Below are 22,079 nucleotides of genomic sequence, written 5' to 3' on the forward strand. Positions count from 1 at the left end.
AAAAAAAAAGTTAAATTAATTTGGCAACCATGCGGTGTATCCAAGCCTATGTGCTATACCCATGTTATATCATTACACAGGGTGACGGGGTGCATGAGTGATTCTAAGCAAAAATAACATACTATGAAATTAATCAATGGTGTGTATATATATAAAGTGTAATATTATTACAACATCTAACGGATATATATACAGTAGTAGTATTATATTACGCAGGGTAGGAGGGAGTATATAATGATATACACTCTTTGTAATAAAACAAAAAATCAAGCAGTTAGGAGTTGTCTTTTTGCTGCAAAACTCGGCATGCAGTTACATCTCAGGCAGATATGTAAATGATAGAGTTGTGGTGTGATTAGCTGAACGGTCTTGTCACCTGAGGCCCTACAAGTGGTTCCACCCTTGGCCTATAAAAAGGCTCTCAGAGGCTCCGTGTGTGTAGTGACCTATTCTTCTGCTTGTGTAGAGCTTGCTGGCCACTAGATGCCTCTATGTTCCATTGGAGATTTCACCCCATTATCAGAGACTGAGAGGGGCGCCTTATTAGAATGCGAGAAACTGGATGGTTGTATTGACGAATTGCTGCCACCTGGGACATTTTGACCAGACTGTTCAGAGGTGTTGGGACCAGTGACAGCACACAAGGTAAACGGGCTCAGGACGCCCTTGACAGACTACCAGTATAGAGGATCGTCTGATCATCCAACAAGCACGAGCAGCTCCAACTGTTTCGTTATCTGCCATCCAAAGACCGGTGGCGCCATCATTACAGCCCCTGTGTCTGTTGGAACCATTTCCTGGTGCTTAGCTGAAGGACATTTGGTCACACAACACCCATTACATGTATTGTCTTTGACACCCACCGTCACTTCTGTTTGCAGTGGTGTCGTGAATGACAAAACTGGACTACTATGCACTGGAAATGGGTTACCTTCAGCGTCAAATTCAGGTTTAGTTTAGTCCCTGAAGACAACCGTGTTCATGTCTGGAGATCTAGGCGTGAGTGGCTCAATCCTGCCTTTGCCGTGGAGTGGCACACTGTCCCCACTGCTGGTTTGATGGTGTAGGGGCCCATCGCATATGACAGTCGGTGACCTCTAGTAGTGGTACGACGGACAATGACAGCTCACGGATATGTTCAGGACATCCTGCAGCCAGGTGTTGCCTGTCCAGTTGCCAGATTTATCATCAATAGAACATGTATAGGACCATCTGGGACGCCAACTTCGACAGCCTACGAACTTGCATGATCTAGAGGCGGCCCAACATGGTACTAGAGCCTTCCTCCAAGAGTTAGGTTTTCCGCAATAAATGATCCTTTTGCTCTGATATTGTAATCACTTAGATCAACGTTACAATCACACAGAGAAAGTTTCATTTGATTACGAAAACTCATTCTAGCTGCTTGAGATTTTTTGACTGTGTGTATTTGTTATATATATATATATATTCCTCAGCCATTAAGTCATTAACAAACCATGTAGATATGCATCATGTGCGAGTTCCTTGGCTGCAACCCAACCGCATGGCAGCTGTTTGGGGACCACTATGTGAGAATGCGCCCTGGAGGCTTGGGCTTCACAGGTGCTTTGCCCATTATATAAAGACACAAAGTCTGGTTACTGACGAATCTGTTCTTTACATGGAACACTGATTAGTGTTAACCATACCACAATATAAACAACTTTCAGAAGACATGTTATAGACACATGAAGCTGGAAAAAGCTATTAAAGCATTGTTAAAAATCTGGGTGTGAATTAATCCATGGTAAAACAAAATTATCGATGAATGTAGAAAATTCTGGACTGTTGCTGCTCGCCCTAGGAGTGGGGGTTCTGTTTTGATTATTCCAAGAGTACAACTGGCAATTCTGAAAGAGACGAGAAAGAACCCAAGGGTAACAGTGGAAGCCTACAGAAGACCACAAACTGCAAAAGCCTATGTTCATATGTCCACTATAAGAAAAACGCAGAACAAGACTGGTGTTCATAGGACACCACAATGGAAACCATTGTTAGCTCAAAAAAAACATTGTAGCTTGTCTCAAGTTTGCCTGAGACCACCTGAATGTTCCACAATGCTTCTTAGAAAATGTTCTATAGACTAATGAGACAAAAGTGGAACTTTTTAGCACAAATGCACATCTGTTTATAGGACAAAGAACGCTGCTCACCAACACTAAAACCTTCGCCCAACTGTGAAGCCTGGTGGACGGAGCGACATGGTTTGAAGCTGATTTGCTGCTTCAGGGCCTGAATGTCTTCTGATCATTCAGGCCCCCTGTCCACGATCGTGAATTCGCCGGCGGTAAATCGCTGGTGAATCACGCAGGCTGGAGCAGACTGAAGCTTTCCATAGCGTTGCTATGGAAAGCACCGGCCCTGTGTCCACAAGCGGAGAATCATTGCAATTCTCCGCTCGTGGCGGGCAATTCATAGCATGCTGCGAATTGCCCCGATTCTGCGCGGTCAGCCTATCTATTAGATAGGGCTGACCGGCGGAGATTCGGTGGCGGCTTCTGCTCCTGGGCAGCGGCTTCAGTGGCGGAGATCTGCCGCGGGACTTCGCAATGACCCTGGACCGCCGGCCTAAAGGGAACAATGAATTCTAAGGTGTATCAAAACATTTTTCAGGAAAATGTAAGGACAGCCATCCATGACCTCAAGTTGAAGAGATGTTGGGTGGTGCAACAAGACAATGACCCAAAGCATAAAAGTAAATCAACTAATGAATGTCTGAAAAAGAACAAAATTTGTGTTTTGGAATGGCCAAATCAGAGTGCTGACCTTAACCCTATTGAAATGCTGTGGTATGACCTGAAGAGAGCTGTGCAAGCAAGGCATCCCAGAAATACTGATGTAATGGAACACATTTACAGAGAGGAATGGTCAAAAATTCCTCCCTAATATTGTACATATCTTATATGCAGCTCCAAAAAATATTTGATGGAGGTGATTGCTGCTAAAGAGGGATTTACTGGTTATTAAATTAATGGCTTCACTTATTTTTTTTTTCTTTTCGCACTGTGGATGATTACTCAACGTGCCTCTTTTATCAAAACTGTCTAAAATAAATACTGTCTTTATCATACCTCCCAACTTTTGATTAACAAAAAAAGGGGAAATTCCTGCTTTGAGCGTAGCATGGCTTGGTAAACTTCTTTAAACATTAGGTCATGCCCCTTTCACGTTAAGCCATGCCCCTTGTTGTCCCCTCGCAGTAGCCTGGTTGCAGGAGATGTGGCATGTTGCCCCAACGTGTTGAAAAAAGCAGTAGACAGATTATTTCTTTAGGTGTTAATTGGTCATAAAACTGTTTAAACATGTCCAGATAAACCGCAGTATTCACAGTTGATTCAGTTGTGTTCCTGGCATTGTGCACTAAGGGCTAATTTTCTGGTCGTGCAGTGGTGTTTCATGAGTCAGGTAGGGATTTTCAGTAGACTAGGACCTAACATTCTGTGAATTTACATGACTCGATAAATGAACCATGCATTATCCCAAGGCTGTGGAGACGGTAAGGGTGGTTTCCCATCTGTGGTAGGAATTCTGCTTTCCCACTCCGTTTGGAGAGCAGAAAAGTGGAACCCCTGGGGCCAAACAGTTCCATGTCTGGATGGAACCGAGCTGCACCAGGCAGACTCCATTGACTATAATGGGATCCACCCGCTTTGCTCTTAGCTTTTGGATGAAAGAAAAAGCGCTGCAAGCAGGGCTTTTTCTTCCGGTATTTTCAGCCGGATTGGTGACGGAACTTCAGGCTGGAGGTTCCGATGCAGACGTGAAACTGGCCTAAGCCAAACCTCTGACACCTCAATTTTCCCAGACTCTGACTATTTCATATATAATTCGTTTTCTAAGTGATACATTTACTATATTAAAATGGTAACATCCGGCTTTGATCCTGTGGTCTGCAGCGGAGGAGCCTCACTACTGAGCATGTGCAGACAGTGCAGACCCATCTCACCCCAAAGCCTTGAAGTAGTGGCATAAGGATACTTAGTCTAATGGAGAGGAGAGGCAGTAACTGGTTTATTGCTGCCTCCACATTGTAGTGATCAATGTTTTTGAGAAATAGGGGATTAGAGGAATAGAACATATATTTATTTTTAAAGAACATTTCAAAACTTTCTAAATTCCTATGAAAGGAAATATGCAACAAATTCTTCATTGAGTTAATTATACCAGATTTAGAATGTGTGTATGTGTGGGTGTGTATATATATATATATATATATATATATATATATATATATATATATATACTTATAATCCAGAGTTGGTACAACTCCACTAAAATGTGACTCTGATTCCGACTCCAATTCCACAGCCCTGCTTTATCCATCATAAAGCCTAATACCCGCGGCCGTATTTGCACTATGGGATCCAGAAAGAGTGTTTGCCTCCGGATCCCGCAGCAAATACTGCCCATAGGACATGCAAGGCAAAAGCATTTCCATGCCCATGAGCGGAAATCAACTGCAATTTTCTGCTCGCAGGGGAAAATCGCAGCAGGTCCTATTCTACTGCGAGACTCATAGGAACGACTTCCATTGCAGTCAATGGAAGCCATCTATACCGCTGCGAGTCGCGGCAGAACCACATCATTGCCGGCGCAACTCTCCGCACTGCACATGTGCGGCAGTGCTCCAGCCAGCATATCCGCATAGCAGAGAGATAAAGACAGGACAGGTACGCGGGGGTCAAGGCCGGGGCACAGGGTCCACAACATTCGCTGTTGCAGGAAGAACACCTTAGTGCAGATTTATAAAAGCTGTCTTTGTTGCCCATAGCAACCAATCACAACGCAGCTTTCATTTCTTATACTGCTGAGGTAAAATGTAAGCTGCATTGTGATTGGTTGCTATGGGTAACAAAGACATTTTCTTTTAGAACGCTTTTATAAGAGTGTGATAATGGGATCAAAGGCGGACTACTTTTTCCAAGGCCCACCCTGTATTATTAGACAGAGAAGAGGGTATATGCAGTAGCAGTCCATTTTTAGGGCATTGTCAGATCCAGGTTGGAATTTTCCAGCATAGTTCAGTTTAATGAATGTTAGAATTCATGTGAGAAAAAAAAATCACCATATGAACCGCAGCACAAACTGTCATAGAACTCAAAAGAGTGCTCAAATGGTGCCGATTTTGCCATGGATTTGGGTGCGGAATCTGTATGAATTGGTGAAAAAAGTTGATTCTGGTACAGCCCCTTTTATTCTCTCTCTGGGCTCAGAGCGCCATGAAGATTTCTTGTAGCCATGATATGTCTCTGCACACTCATTCCCTCTTGCTGCTACGCCAATGCTCCTCTGCGTGCCCCGCATAGTACTAGTGTCCCCTCTTATGCCCCACACAGTAATTCCCCCATGGTGCCCACCACAAGAAATAATGCCCTGACTTAGTAATAATACCCTCTTATGCCCTCACATGGTAATAATTACCCTTTTTTCCACCCAAAAGATAATAATAATAATACCGCCTCTCTGAACACACAAAGCAATTGTGTGCCCTGTGTGGCCTCCTAGAAAGTAATTGTGTTACTCTGTGTCTCTCAGAAAATAACATTGTCCCCTTTATGGTCCTCCATAAAATATGTCCCCTGTATAGTCAGACCAAAAGTAATAGTGCACCCCCTCTGTAGACACTATGAAGTGATAACATGCCCCCTCTGTGGACACCATTAATAGTGCGCCCCCTCTGTGGACACTATGAAGTGATAGCATGCCCCCTCTGTGGACACCATTAATAGTGCATTATGTAGTGCGTCCACTTGTTAGCCACCATTAATACCTCTTCTCTGTGGCCACCATTAATAGTGTCCCCCCCTGTGTGGCCACACAGAAAGTAATCGTGTATCTTGTCTGTGTCACCATTAACCCCTTAATGCTACAGGACGTACAGTTACATCCTGCAGCTGCAGGGTATGTATGGAGGGACGTTGCAGGGCGATCTCGCTCCATGCATTGCGGCTGTTGGCTGTTCTTACAGCTGACACCCTCCCGCAACAGCTCCAATAAGCCGGACGGCTCATCAGAGCTGTTAACCCTTTAAATCCCCCCGGCTGATGTTCCAGGGTCCCGTACGGCATCTTGCAATAAGATCACGGGTTGCTGTGCGAGTGTCATGGCAGCCACAGAAGGGGAAATCAAGAATTAAAAACAATCACAGAAAATGGCCGTTACTTACTGAGTGAGGAGTGCATATAGATGCATCCTCCTCTCACCATGCAGGTAGCTGACTACCAAATGGAGGAGCCAATAACACCTGTGCAAGACACCGATGAAACACCCACTCACACTGCCTCTTGATAATGAGGGGGGTGGGTGCTTGGCGTACACTCCCACACATAGTGGATACAGGGTGCCAGACCATTCTGATATATGTAGTCCACCATGCAGACCAGCAACCTATTAATGACGCCATGATAATTCCGCGGGTTGCCCTGCATATCCATCCGTGAACCACATTGGTACTGCCACCCTGGGCTCCCCCTTGCACAGGTGTTATTGGCTCCTCCATTTGGTAGTCAGCTACCTGCATGGTGAGAGGAGGATGCATCTATATGCACTCAGTCAGTAACGGCCATTTTTCTGTGATTGTCATGGCAGCCAGGGGCCTTCTGAAGGGCCCCAGGGCTGTCATAGCTGAATGGCTATCAAGCCGTGCCCTTCTTGTTCCCTCTGGGAGGCTAAAAAAATAAAGTGAAAATAATTTTTAAAATTTCTACTAATTATTAAAAAATAAATAAAAGTGCAATATTTCTAATAAAAGAATCTAAATAATAAAACAAAAAAACATATTTGTAATCTCTGTGTCCGTAAAAGTTCGATCTATCAAAGTAATGCATATTTTACCCCGTACGGTGAAAAAAAAACACAACGCCAGATTTGTGCTTTTTTTTGTCACCCTGTCTTCAAGAAAAACCATGATAAAAACATGATAAAAAAAGTGATCAAAAAGTCGTACCTATTCAAAAATGGTACCAACGGAAACCACAAGGCATTCCACAGAAATTGAGCTCTTTCATAACTACGTCGACTAAAAAAATAAGAAAAGTTATTGCTGTCGGAAGATGGTGTCAGAAAATAATTTTAAAAAATTACATTTTTGAAAAAAAACCAAAAGCAGTACAGCAAAAAAAAAAAAATTACAAAACTATAGAAGTTTGGTATTGTAGTAAATATACTGACCCATAGAATAAAGTTATCAGGTCATTTTTGCTGCAGTGTGTACGCCGTAGAAACAAGACGCACTCAAAGATGGCGGAATTTCGGGTTTTTTTTAACCATTTTTCACTTTTTACCAAGTATTTCTGTATATTTTATATGGCACAATAAATAATACCATTAAAAAATACAACTCGTCCCACAAAAAACAAGCCCTCATACAGCGTCGGTGATGGATAAATAAAAGAGTTAGGATTTTTTAAAAGGGGGAGGAAAAACGAAAATAGGGGGGGGGGGGGGGGGGAAGAGGGCCACATCCTTAAGGGGTTAATTGTGCGTCCACTCGTTAGCCACCATTAATTCTTCCCCTCTGTGGACACCATTAAGTGATACTGCGCCCCCTTGTTAGTGCCATTAATAGTGCCTCCCCTTTGTGCCCAACCCCCCAACTTTGTGAAGTCGGACCCACCAACCCGTAAAGAGCGCCGCACGCAGCTTCCACCCCTTCGCCCATCTCCGGCGCTGCCTTCTCTCCTTGGGCGCTACTAAACCGCCGGAGCCGAGAACCTGCGTGGAAGCCGTATGCGGCGCTGCCGTGCCGTGAGTGGTGGCGCTATAGCGGAGCTATATACACTACAGGGTAGCAATTCTCAGGGAGGGTCTATGTGCTCTCCGGCCTCTCCCATTGGTCTGCAGAGTGTAAGCCCCGCCCCCATGTCAGCGCTCGGTCACGCCCGTCTCTCTCTCGGGCAGGACGGAGCTTAGAAGAGCGGATCACAATAGGCGGGCGGGCGGCACATTCCGGACCAGCACCCGTAGCAGCAGCCATGAAAGCGGCGCTAGACATCAAGCCCACCCTGACCATCATCAAGACGGAGAAGCCGGAGTATGAGTCGTACTCGTGTGCCGGTGAGTAGCGCTGTGCGTCCTGGACGGACTGAGTCCCGGGCCCCTCTCCCTGCACCCCGACCTGATCCCGCACACAGAGGACCACTGTGCTCGGAGAGACTCCCAACTGGCTGCATTAACCCTTCATTGTCCTGCTAGTGCTACCACCGGGCATCATTAACCCAATATTGCCACCGCAGGCACCATACACCTAGTACTGCCCTGAATGTGCCACTATCAGGCATCCTAAACCTATTACTACCCTGATTGTGTCACCACTGGGCATCATTAACCAATTACTGCCCTGGTGCTGCTGGCACTGGGTATTAATCCTTTGCTGTCCTTAGTGCTACCACCTTCTTACTGCCCTGAAGATGCCACCACTGGGCAGGCTTCACACCAATTAGTGCCCTAATGGAATCATCACTAGGTGAAGAATTAACCTTTTAGCTCCCAAGATCCATTTTGCTGTGCCTTGGGCCCTATATAGAGTTTCCTGGTACATTTGTTGGGCAGTGCCCTGGTCAGTGTGGGGGCAGTGATTTTCCCCCATAGGCATTTGCAATCATTGAAGCTTCTACAGTAATTGGATGTAATGAATGTGGTTCCAGCTGCTGGGGGCTGTGCAGGTTTCGCCTTGCAGGGGGGGAAGGTCATGAATCCCAGGCAGCAGATAAGGAGATTACAGTAATCTGATTAGTTCTCTATGATAGCTGGCTAGTAGAAGTCAGGAATCCTATCAGGTCCTGGAGTTAGCACTGAGCAATGGCTGAAACTGCAGCTGCTGCAGTGCCTCTTGGACACAGGCACTATTTATTGGGGGCTGGAGGCTCAATCATCCTCCCTGGTTCTGCATTTTTTTTTTAAAGTGTAATACTATTGTAGCATTCAGCTTCAGGTAGTTACTTTTACAGTAGTAAGTGCATTGAGGTGCAACAGGCCCTGGTGGAGGGAGGTAAAGGACTGTCCCATGTGTAGAGGTCACCTGCACTGCGGGGGGAGTTCTCAACCACTCCTGGGTTTAGTTATGGGAGTGGAGCCGGTATCTACTGCTGCTGTCCAATAAGTATCAATAAGTTTTGGAATCCTCTTGTATTTATTTTTTGCTTTGCTGGTTTGTAACTTTTGCTGAAGTGACTGTTACTTTGTGTTTAGATAATCTGTATCCTTTAGATCTTGTCTTGTGTGCATGTGGTGGGGGCTGGGAAGGTGTAAACAGTCTTGTAGATCAGAGCTAGTCAGGGGTCTGTGGTCCTAGGGCTGATAAGAGAGTGATGACAGGGCTCCTTGCTTCTCTTTGTCCTTATTACAAGGCAGATTGAGCCCAGATAAAGGCCTGACCTCCATCCTCTCAAATGACCATCCTATAAACTCTTTTGTAGAATGTGACCCATCTTAGAGGGTTTTGGCCCCGTTTTTGCAGCTTCTTCCTCCCTGGATCTTATCCAGCCAACAAATGCTTTTGTTTCACCTTCAATGGTCGAGAGGCAGGAAATGTGCCTTCACCTCTCGCTGTGTGACCCACGCTAATGTCAGTAGTCAGCTGTGGGTGGACAGTTAGAAAACTTACTCCAAACTTGCTAGTCTTGGGGCAATAGTAGGGACCAACACTTTTCAGGCGTCTTATTACTCATTATTAATTCTCCGTTCTAGATGTATAAGCCCCTTTCTCCTGTAGAGCACTCGTCTATCTGGCAGCAGATGGTTGGGAAACACTGGGCAGAATTCGCTCCTCTGGAATCTGATGACGTCATTATCTTCCCCATCAGTACAATGATTGCTTAACTTATCTCCCTGTATCGGTCAGTGACTGTTCTTGATGTTGTTTCTTGGTCCTTCACCATTATTTTGCCATCGGAACAGTCACTAAAATCCATAAGAGCAAAGCATGTGTAGTTCTGCAAATGATCAGTCCCGTATGTAGACCCATTATAATATTCACACATGACTATTGGGTAGTCTGATAGTTGTGACACTTCTTAGTAGGGCTTTCCAGTCTGTGTATAATGGTGACCCTTGTGTTATTTGCAGCTTACTGCGCACATAATGCAGAATCCCCCCCTGGATGTTGGCCTCTGTAGGCAACAATCTATATGGGGTCTAATTAAAGCAAATTTTGCATAAAGCAGATGTAGCCACAATAGTATTTGCATTCTCACTCTCTATAGAAGAGTCCATGTTTACCCTGTAATGATTTACACAGGGTATAATGGAGTTTATGCTGTGACTTTTATAGTTGACATGGCTATGGCATATGTATGGTGTCTTAAAAGCTTGGGCTTTGTCTGTCTTCCCAGAATCCTAGTTCCTCTCTGCCATAAAGTGCACTCAATCGGCATAAAGGGCTCTCGGAGAGGCTTTGTGTGGGTGTTTAATTAGGGTTATTGGGCTGAGACTCTGAGAAGTGTATGCACTGTGATCAATGTGAGGGAGCAGGAGCCAGGCCAACCCCACAGCGGTTTCACACCTCTTGTCAGAGCAGCAGCTAGGTATCTGTCCGCTGTCACTGACAGATGTTCTCTCTATACCATCATCATCATTTTTGGTGAGAAGTGTGGTCTCCTTTATTCTGCCACAAATATTCACATTCAGATGGGGCTTTTCAAACTCCATTATATGTGGCAGCTTTCCATTAATAGGAAACAAGTCCCAAAAATGTAATGGACTTCTCCCAATTGTACTGGGGATTTCATGTGCTTATCCATAGTACAATAAGGATAAGGGAGCATTCACACAGCACGCTGTGTGACTACTTTGGGGTTCAGTTACAGAAAACGGCGCTGCAATAGAACCCCAGGACAGGAGCATTCACTTGCATTGTCCTCTTTACAATGCAAGTGAATGGTTCTGTTCTGAGGTTCCGTCAGTTCTGCTTTCAGTTACTGTGATGGAACCCCCAATGTAATCACATTGCTAGTCAATAACGCTGTGTCAGTGCTGCCTAAGTGCATGGGTTTCCCAGTACAATGGGATTTCAGGCTGTCTTTGGGAGTTCCATTGGTAGTGCACACACTTGCCTATTGCTCCATTGCAAAACCCAGCAGTCAAGATACCCACCAATCAGATACTCACCCCCTATCCCATGGGGCAACCCTTTTAACTCTCTCCCCATTCACTTTAGCACAGCTGAGCTGCAATACCAGATACAAAGCATGGACAGTTGTGGTGCTGGAAGTACGCAGTCATGTTTCTTTTAACCCTGTACAAACCCTTTAAGGATAATCCTTACGTCTATGATACTTGGTTCCTAGTAATATGAAGGTGCACTTTTAAAACTGAAGTCATGAGTGAACACCAGAATTAATTTTAAAGTGCTTTTAATTCCAATGTACTGTACACATGATAACAGGCGTTTGAATACAGCATATTACAAGTTACATCTCCAAAATCAGTAGTGTCCCTCTGTAAATACATTATTGTACTAATTCTGTTTTTGTACTCCAGAGCTGCGCTCACAAGTAGTCACTGTGTACATGCATCACATTGCTTGTACTGATCCTGAGTTACTGCCTGTATTATACATACTCCATACATGAAATTCTGCAGCCTTTAGAGCTGAGATCTCCCTGCACTCCCTGCTTGCTGTGATCATTTGCATTCTGAAAAGTATCATTCAGAAAAGTGTTATCCATATGCATGTTGAGTGCAGAGTTTCTTTTTTCTTATCCTATATATGAAGTCAAGTTGATCTGTAGTGTCCATCGATCTACTTTGCAAATTATTTTTTGTTTTGGGGATTGGCTGAACTTTTGTGTCTTTCAGTCTTATGGCACGCATACACATTGTACAACAGGCGTCCGCAGATTTTTAGTAGGATCGGTCAACAGCCAGATGGGTATTGGGCCCTCCCAACTTTCCTTCTACAGATGATACTGGGAAAAAATAGGATCAGGCACCTTGAATTTCAATGCCCAATCCTTTGGTCTCTCCTGGAGATAAGACATTTGCCAAAGCTTTCTGGCTGAAGTTTTCTCAACCGCCCCCATGTAAAGTAGATCAATGCTTGGCCAAATCGAAAATTCTTGTGTATGTGCAACTAGGGGGGAAATGGCTAGTATTAAAACAATGTTCCAGAATACTCCTTATTTTTCCTACATCAACAGATGATCAGCAATTAACCGCCTCTCCTATCCCAGCTGATCAGCTGTGTCCCCACCAATCATCTCAATAGAACTTTTTTTTTTTTTCAAGTTCCAGTATACCCCTTTTATAAACCAATTGGCTATAACAACTGATGTTCAGCTGATGGGTTCATAGAAATGCTTGTTTGGCACTCAGCTATTTCTTCTGATGCTCGTACACATGTACGCTCAGCTTGGCAGCCTGCATGTGTTTTTAACAGGAAGAGGGCAACAAGCTACCTCTGGACCCCTCTGGTGGTGGCTTATCACCCTAGAGCTAAAAGATTTGGCATGCTGGAACCTGTCTTGAGTCTTCTTGTCCCCAACCTCTTCCATTGAGGTATAATTGGAACACTTCCGTGCACGTTAGGTGGTCATTCAGTCTGGCTCCACTGTCTTACTGGTCAGGCATGCTCAGTGCCTTCAATTTCTGTAATGACGACACAGTTTATACACTTGTGAATGCACCCTTGTCAGTAACTGGCAGTGGGGCATTGTGGGAGATGTAGTTTTTGCACTCCCCGATATCCATTTTAAATAACAATGTGGAAAGCAGCGGTGGCGCAGGTCGGCAAAAGAAGGGTACAAGAGTTCAGTTTGATAGTTTAGATGGATGTTTGGAATAATAGCAATAAGTGATAACATTAGAGAGATTTTGCCGAATCTCCAGAATACCCCTTTAACGCTGAGAACCAGCATTGGGACAAGGGTCGGTAGAGGAAACTATATGGTCAGGCAGGAATGGCGCTAGATAGGTTATAGGTGGATTTCAATTGCGGGCTCTGTCTGCCTGTATGATATGTGGTAACTCGCTGGCAATCAATTGCATTGTCTTATGCAGTTCTCGCCCACAATTAACATTTCTGGTGTTTCTGACCCCTTGGCTGAGTTGAGGCCTGTGAATTGAGGAGGCAGTGGCGATGAGTGCGCCAAGTTTGGCCTGCTATAGCTAGACTGTGAGTTGTGCAAGTCCACGTTGCTGCAGGGTTCAGGGCTTTGGGTTCAGTTTCTTTTACTGTCCTCAAGGCCCGAACCAATGATGTTGCCTAGGACTTTCAGTTGGTCAGACATGGAGGTAGAGCCTTTCACAAGGAACGGTTATTTTCAAATAGTCGTTGAGTCATGCAAAAATGAATGATCGTTTAGTGTAAGCGTGACTAACGAATGAACGCTAACTTGTTTATTCGTTTTATGTGAATATAAAAATCCTCTTTCGTCATCTGCGATCATTCAGTCACGCCCATTTACTGGCACAGTCCCCTGAAAAACCAACCATTGAGTGAATGAGCGAATCGCGAACAAATGTAAATGAGTATCTGCGCCTGTAAACTGACTGCTTCTTAAGGTGAACAACTGTCATTGTTTGCTTGTTTGAATGATTTTTTGCTCATGTAAAGGCTCCTTAGGCTGTTCTCACACAGGCGTCTGGAAAACGCAGCGTTTTGAGCATTTGCAAATGCATTCAACAGCGTTTTTAATCGCACCTCATCGTTGCAATGGGTGATGAGGTGTGTTAAGTCTCTGAAACACACTGAAATAGGGCAGACATTGTAAGAAAATGACGGTGTTAGAAACGCCACGCTCGAATGCTCGTCTGAGAAGCCCCATTGCGTAGCAATGTCTGGTCCCTATATATTAGGACAAGTACTAAGGGTGCCCTGTGCAACCATGTCTGTGTCCCTATATATTAGAATAAGTACGAATAGTGCACTGTGTAGCTATGTCTAGGTCCCCTTTATATTAGAATAAATACTAAGGGCACAGCGTGTAGCCATGTCTAGGTCCCCTTTAAATTAGGACAAGTACTAAGGGTGCACTGTGTAGCCATGGCTGGGTCCCCTATGCATTAGGACATGTACTGAGAGTGCACTGTGTAGACATTTCTGGATCCCTATATATTAGGACAAGTACTAAGGGTGCCCTGTGTAGCCATGGCTGGGTCCCCTATGCATTAGGACAAGTACTAAGGGTGCACTGCGTAGCCATGTCTGGGTCCCTATATGGCCCTAGAGGCATCGTATATGTATGCAGCTCTCTTTTGTACTGTGTCACCGAAAATAAGACATACCCTTAAGATCAGCCCTACCTTTTTTGGGGGGGGATTTTCAAGGAGGCTTGAAATATAAGCCCTACCCTGAAAAGAAGCCCTAGCTGCATTACATTTTTAAAAATGGAATACATTACCTAGCAGGCTTGGTCCAGGTCCCTCCCGCCGCTCTCCGGAGCTCCGACGCGCCCTCAGAAAATCACTTTCTGGTTATGGGATTCATAAATCTTACTTCCAGGAAACGATGGCTCTGACTGGCTAAGCAGCGCTCGAAAACCAATCACACCCAACGCATTGGTTCATCGAGCGCTGCATTCATTGGCTGAGCAGCGCTCGAGAACCAACAAGAGCCATTGCTTCCTGGAGAGAGGGGTGGGGGTATTCTCAGATGGGAATACCCTTGTGGCCCTTGGAGGTGCTTCAGTATGGCAGTGTGGCCCTCAGACAGGAATAAGTTGTACTCTCCTGTTCAAGTGGATTCATCATGGAGTTGGATGGTGAGAATCCAATGCGGGCAGGAGGGGAACAGTAATGGCGTTGAGCGCCATGCATGCTTTCTTTGGATTTTTCCCACATGTCCGTGTGATGGGATGTTGTGCTTTTGCTGGTCTGACATCTTGTAAGTGTGAGGTGGGACCTTCCTCCTCTATCTGGGGGGGGTGAGAAGATTTTCCCCAGTTTCCCCAGGGAGCAGAAAAACAAGACTGTGAGAAGAAATTCCTGTAATGGGGCCGCTCTTGTAAGTGAAATGACTTCCATATGAAAGGGGGCACCGCTGGGGGTGTGAGAAATGCGTCCATGGGAGTGGAATCCGTGGTGCTGCAATCTGCCCTCTCTGTAGCCACATGTGAGAGGGGAGCAAGCAAGACCCTTTAACGCTTTCTCAGCTGCTGCAGCGCGTCATTTCCAATCTGGTTCCCACATTAGGAGGGTGTATATGTCATGTGCGGTGTGTGAGGACGGCTGGCCGGGAGGAGGTTAATCAGGCAGTGTGGGAATATTTGGGAAGTGCAGTCAATCTGGCTGCAGAAGAGGCGCACTGACTGGGCTCCCATGCACGCTGTGACGACAAACTGGTGGGCTCACGTTACACAGGGATGACTCAATCATAGGGGGTGGAGAACCGGCGGACATTAACCCTCACACATCTGGATGGACCAGCTGTACTCTCAACACTGTGGGGATGGGACTGACGGGCCCCAAATGACCCGGGCCCCTCACTGCAAGACCCTAGTGTTGTGTTAGTGCTGTCTGCGTCTCCAAGATGGGGTAGAAATTCACCGCTCATTGCAATATTTGGTGTCAATAGATGTTTGAGTGAGATTATGTTACATTAAGATACCATTACACGGATATTTGCCTAAAACGGCGATTTTTGGTGATGGTTGTACTGTATACCCACAGCCGCCAATAGTGAGAAATCGCTCGATACTCGTTTGTTTCAGCTCACCGAAATGGGGTGACTTTCGAGCGGCTTCTCATTTGGTGTAGGGCCGGGCTCACACGGGCAGATTTGGATTGTGGATTCCGCGATTGCCATCCATACGGGGTTTCTGCAGTAAAACGCGGGCATTGAATGGCGTGTATCTTCAAATTTTCATTCACACTCATGGGTACAAACTGCATATTCTGAAAGTGGGAAAAAAATTGCAGCATTCTCTATTTCAGCGCAGATTCCGCGTGGACGCTCTCCAGTCAAAGGGAGCGAGTGTTCCGTCGCCCATATGCAATTAACGTTGCGTATGAGCAGTGGAAACTCTCTTAATTTTCAAAGGAAAATAGAAATGCTGGCTGGTGGGGGGAGCCGGCATTTCTATCTATTTTCCGTGTGGACGATACACTGTACATAACGTGCGTCCATGATCACTCGCAATTACACTCCGCGAATGATCGCAGGTGGTCCGCTGCAGAAATCCGCATGCGGAGTCACAGAATCCTAGAAAGGCAGAGGTGGAAGGACCTCCAGGGTCATCGGGTCCAACCCCCTGCTCAGTGCAGGATTCACTAAATCATCCCAGACAGATGTCTGTCCAGCCTCTGTTTGAAGACTTCTATTGAAGTAGAACTCACCACCTCCCGTGGCAATCTGTTCCACTCATTGATCACCCCGAGTCTGACCCATTCGTGTGAGCCTGGCTTAAGCAGGAGTCGTTCGATATTTGAGCGACTGCCTGTTCACAGTGAATGGAGTCAGGCGGCTGAAAGATATCTCTGGCGCACTCCGCTCCCAATCACTGAACGACTAGCGCTCTTGTGTGAACGTGCAGGATAGTCATTGGGACGGCTGTCTGGCGCTTGCGTGTGCTGTGTAAAATTAGAGTATTACTATTTTTTTATAACTAGTTCTTAATAATTTGGTGAGGCCAACCCTCCTACACACGTTCATTTGTAGTCCACGTTCCTCTATGTAGATGAGTCAGTGGTTCAGATTTAGCTGTGTGGTCGGTGTTTGAGGTACCAGCGGTGCCCGGCCTCGTTGTGCCCGCAGGGATATGTGACAGATCAGTGCTGAGTGGGGGATTAGGTTGGGAACATGGAGTCCACGTGTGTGGGGTATAACAATGTCTCACCCATTGTGTATTCTCTGAAGTGTTTCCCTCTAATCCACATCAAGTGGCGGCCTCTGTGTTGTGAGCCCCTGACTACTGTGAAAATCCCCAGTAATATCCTTTAATCCCATGTGAGCTTTGTGAGAGGAGCCCACCATCTGAGCCCGGCCTGGAATATGAGCTGGGGGGCTCGCATTAGACACAGATTGGTGTAAGGTATATAGGAAAAGCAGAAATGATATACAGTAACCCCCCACCTTAATGACCTTTCCTTGACCATTGTGTTCCAGTGGCGCCAGTATTCTATACTTGCATCTCTGAAGCAAGCAGCTGGGGAATGATCTGGTCCTGTACCACAAGATTCCAGCTCCTCAGCACTGGTGGCAGAAGTTCTGCTATGCACTAGATCAGTTCTTGGTACTAGTGAGGAAAGCATGAGTGATCTTTTGGCAGAGTTTTGGAGCTTGCTGCCATAAGGGGAAGTGCTGTTGTATATTTTCAGAATCCGTTTTTGCCACTGGATGGAGGTGACCTTTCTATTCACTGGCAGCAAGTAGGGATCTTGAAAATGGTGTGAAGCTGAAATAGAAAGTTGCCAAACTTTTCATTATATGGTGACTGGAAAATCCCCTACATGAATGAGGGAGCAGCCGGGGACATCCTACACATGTACTTACTATGCTGCAGATTTAATTAGTCATATTTGTATTGCAACAATGTCTGTCACCCTTTACAATAGTGTAGAAGCCAGAGATTCCATTAACCCTGTATTATACCATCTTCATGGGGCTACTGGATTTAGTTTCTTTTTTAGTGTGCGAAATAAATAAATAAATTTAAAAAAAATAAAATATATATATAATATATATATATATAAAATTATACTTTTTTCTTAAGTTAAAAAAAAAACCAAACTAACTTGTCCTTACCTGTGAGCCCCACAAACTACGGGCTCAAAGATGAGGAAGCGGTAAGTCTGGGGAGCTGTGTTTTATACTAAACCGATACCCCATTTCTGTGCTGTGTCCCCGCAAAGTTGGCGCACAACACAGTGTGATTCTTTTCAGCTGGTTCTATGCGCATGCGTTCTTTTATCTCCATGGGGGAGCGCATGCGCAAAGCTAGCTGAAAACCGTCACGCTGTGAGTATGCGGGGTCACAGCGCGGGAACGGGGAATAAAGTATGAAGCACAGCTTCCCGGACTACCCCTTACCTAACCTTTTGATCCTTATAACGTAGTTTATTGGAGGGAAGGTGACCCCCATTCTGCCATTGGTGGGAATCAAGAAATGGAACTTTGATTTATTATGTACTTAGGCTATACCATATACTCTGACTTTGCCAGGGGAAACCTGGTGAGTATGACTAGAGGCTATAGGTCATCTAAACTATAAGCTTATTTTATGGTGCCTTACAGTTGATGACTGGTTCCCTTTAAAATATTCTAAAGGACAACCATGAAGTCTGCGCTTCTCGCTGTGTCTAAACGCTCTCGCCTTCAGTGTTTCGCATAGAATGAGAACCACTGAGCGAGAAGTTAGCGATTCTCAACATGTCTAAACATTCTGCAGGAACCCGAACAACTATCGGTGACGTCACCCACTCGTGCGTTCATTTTGACTACCGCCGTCCCGTGTAGATGGGGCATAAGTAGATCTCGGAACTGAAGCTACTCGGGGTAGTTAACTCCAGACAGTAGATTTAAAGAGTATTTGCGGCTGCAGAGATGATATGAAGAGGGGCTGTGGACAATACAACTACATAAAGTAAACATCATAAAGCTATGTATAGCCTCCTCTATATATAATCATACATGTCATTGCAGCAGCCAGCGGAAGGTGCAACATTCTCCTAGTTCTGCAGTCGCTTGCTCCTATCTCCAGCCTTGTTCCCTTGCAATAGTCAAAATAGTCAGGGACAACTTTAGCCTTTCTGCTGCTAGAAGAGGATAATGGAAAGGTCAGCGTCGCCCCAAATCATTAGAAATGAGAAGGTAAAGGGATACATGACTGATCTCCTAAAATGCTGCTCTTTGAGAAGCGCCGCCTGGGGTGAAACTGACTGGATGTCTCCCTGATCGTAGTGTGTTGCACCTTTTCGCAGGATACCACCAACTCCTGGTCCCATTTACACTGCAAAGATGATCGCTCAAAAGATGGCTTTTGAGCGATCACTTTGCATAAACTACTATTTGGTACTAATGCCTATTAGTACCAATTAGTAGCATGTGAGCTGCTGGGGGCTGTAGTCAGGGAACAGACCTCTCGCTGTTCTCTGAATACTTTACCTTTTGTTCTGTCAGCTGGGCTGAGAGTTGAGAACAGTTGATATAAAGCAATCAGCTGTAATCAGCGCTCCCCAGGCAGAGCACAGTGTGCGGTCCTGCTTATCAGCGGTTCTGCTAAACGATGGATTTCAGGCAGAACTGAAAACTGTAGTTTGGCAGAAAACTGAAAGATGAGCCCATTTACACCCAATGATTACCGCTCAAAAGATGGCTTTTGAGCGAATTTTAAGCGATTTAATTGTTGGGTGTAAATGGGCCTTTAGTTGTGCCTTTTTTTTTTTTTTTTTATAGCTACAGTAATTTATTCCTGCAGTAAATATCCCTCTCATCCGTCTCTTCCTGATCTTTAGATCTTTTGCACAACAGTGTTGGTATCCTTGAGTCTCATTCAGAACAGTTTAAGGGCTAATTAAGGACAAAGGAACATTCCTGGTGCAGCTTGTGGAGCCATAGTCATCCTGATAATATGCAGTCCCTGGAGGCTTCAGACACTGAGTCATGGAGATCCCGAGCCACTGTTATTACAGACTAGAGAGGGGCTGACAATATTCACCTGTCCTACAGTCTATTGCTCCCTTTTATCAGGCTTTTCCCCCCCATGATCCTCTAAGGACACTTTTCACAGGACATTAATCGTTCAAATTCCCGCGTTTCAGTGAGAATCTGAATGATTCGATCAGTGTAAATACAGACGCAGAATGAACGACTAACGATAATTCGTTTGGTTGTCATTCATCATTCAGTTTCTTCAGGCATAAAAACTGAATGAGGATCGGATTGTATAAACAAGCAGTCATTCCTCTATGAATGAGTGCCTGTTTACTGTGAATGGAGCAAGGCGGGTGGAACGATCTCTGTCCCTTTTCGCCTCCATTCACTCATCGATGATCATTCCCATGTAAAAGCACGGAAGTGATCATCGGTGGGACGACTGTCAGACATCTGCTCCCTACGGGTGGTCCCGTGTAAAGGGGACCCTACTTTGTTGCATGTCTCCACTGCTGAACACTTCCAGAGACCTTTACATCCATATGTGTGGTTGAGTCCCAATGCGTATGTGCTATCCATTTCATCCGTCCGACTTTATGCATAAACTGGTCAGGTTTCACATGCAGGAGGCCTTCAGCTTATTCTGGCTGTGAGCCCGGATGGTCAACCTGTATTCCTCATTAATCTGTACTATGAATGACCGTAGCGGCTTACAGACAGTTACGCGCAGTTTGTTTGTATTTCCTGCGGCGTTGCTAAATGATGACGCGGGTACCCGCAGTCCATGCAGCATGTTAGAAACGTTGTGTTCAAGCCCTGGTCTGCGAGGCCCCTTTGAAATCAATGGCGGCATTGGCAAACTACGCCAACTGATGGGTGATACAATATTAGAGAAGTGACACTGTAATAAATTTGGTAGATTTTTGGACTGTCTAGTATAAGTTTACACTGTTTAACTACTAGGATTAAGTCTGCTGTCAGTTGATTGTTCAGTCTTTGATGGCCGGATAGTTACTTATCTTGCATCCTTAAACAAGACTCCATGAGTTGTATGGAATTTGAAGTGTGAACAATAATCTGACTGTGTTGTGAGTCAGTGGCATACACCCCTCTAAATATGGAGCGTTGATTAACCCTGTAGCTTCCGCTCACACAAGCGATGTCGCAGCTCTGCTGCGGTATGCAGACACGGTTGAGTACTTGGCGCGGTGTGTTGGGATGCGCGGCTCCAGATTTGGCTCTGAGATTTGGCAAATCATTTGTTCTGAGCCTGTCATGTTCTGTGCAGAAGCCGCTTGACATTTGGCAGCTGGGAACGCTGTAGGACACGACAGACTGTTCCTGGAAGGAGGCTCGAAGCGTCACTGAGGCCTCCATGCAACTTCTCAATAAAACAATCTCACGTGTTGCATAGGACGGTATGAATGACTTTCCGGATGTGATGGAAGAAGCTCGTGTCCTGTTGTGGAGGATACAAAATGTTCTAGTTATTTTGTCAATCTTATAAACAAATACCCTTAGGCCGGACTCACACGAGCGGATTTGATTTGTGGATTCTGCGATTGGTGTCCGCGCGGACGGCCATACTCAATTTTAGCACGGATTTCGCGCGGATGGCCTCTGTTGTCAGTGGAGGCGTCCGACCCACAGCCCATCGCTAAGTGAAGGCGCTTGTAATCCAAAACAAGAAACAAACCAAAGAAACCTGTACTGTGCATGACCGTCTGTGCGCCTCCGCAGTACAGGTTAGTGCCGTAAGCAGCGTCACCAGCTGGGCTCACAGCCGTAGTCCACTGGGGGCCGCTCCTCCCGCATGCAGAACCCGACCCGCTCGTGTGAGCCCGGCCTTAAACATGCAGTCCTATGGAACTAAAATTTAGTTTTAACCTTTGGCCACATTGTACTACACTGTGTAATAAATTCCTCGCCGTTTCCAATATCTCTGCTTGCTGGAAGTGAATTAAAATGTTTTAACCTCTAAAGGCTGAAAACCCTCACAGCTGCTGGGGTTCCTCCAGAGGTGACAAGTCAGCTTTACTGTGAGGCAGGAATGGGGTTTAGCGTCAAGAAGGGCTTAGATTTGGGGCTCATTCACACAGCTGTATGCATGAAACACTGCGTGTTTTATGCAGCATTTTACCACCATGTGAGCCGCTTATCGCAGCCGCAGGGTAGCAATACTGCACAGTATCTCACGTACACTGTCATGCGGTGTGTGACTAGTTTGTCTTTTTTTAATTCCCCGGTCTGTTTCTTAGTGGTGTTGTGTATTAAACACCGCACATACACAATGTATTGCAAGTGTACCAAAAGCATGATCATCAACTACGCAAAAATAATCTACAGGTAATCTCCATTTTACCTGCACGGATACAATATAGCAAACATCAGCACACTTTCCCTCTGTCCTGATGGATTAAGCTTGCAGAGCATTGTCTAGACTGGATACAATTGTAGCAAGTCTACAGCTGTGGGATGAATTGGATCTGTAGAGTGTCACTGGCAGCAAGCAGAGGTTGTTTCTCTGCCA

General features: G+C 45.4%; 1 protein-coding gene across 3 annotated transcripts in view; it reads left to right on the forward strand.

The window, feature by feature from the left end:
- ETS1 (ETS proto-oncogene 1, transcription factor) overlaps positions 1 to 22,079 on the forward strand; it is a 97,874-nt gene that overhangs the window by 64,121 nt on the left and 11,674 nt on the right. The window contains exon 1 of one of the 3 annotated variants that reach the window (XM_066607256.1): positions 7,929 to 8,076. The exons of the other annotated variants lie outside the window; for them this stretch is intronic. Within the exon in view, the coding sequence (XP_066463353.1) occupies positions 7,995 to 8,076 (82 nt within the window). The 5' untranslated portion in view covers positions 7,929 to 7,994. Of the gene's footprint in view, positions 1 to 7,928; positions 8,077 to 22,079 lie in introns of those variants that run through there. 3 annotated transcript variants of the gene reach the window in all.

Source organism: Eleutherodactylus coqui, chromosome 6 (assembly GCF_035609145.1).
Source record: "Eleutherodactylus coqui strain aEleCoq1 chromosome 6, aEleCoq1.hap1, whole genome shotgun sequence".
Classification (NCBI taxonomy): domain Eukaryota; kingdom Metazoa; phylum Chordata; class Amphibia; order Anura; family Eleutherodactylidae; genus Eleutherodactylus; species Eleutherodactylus coqui.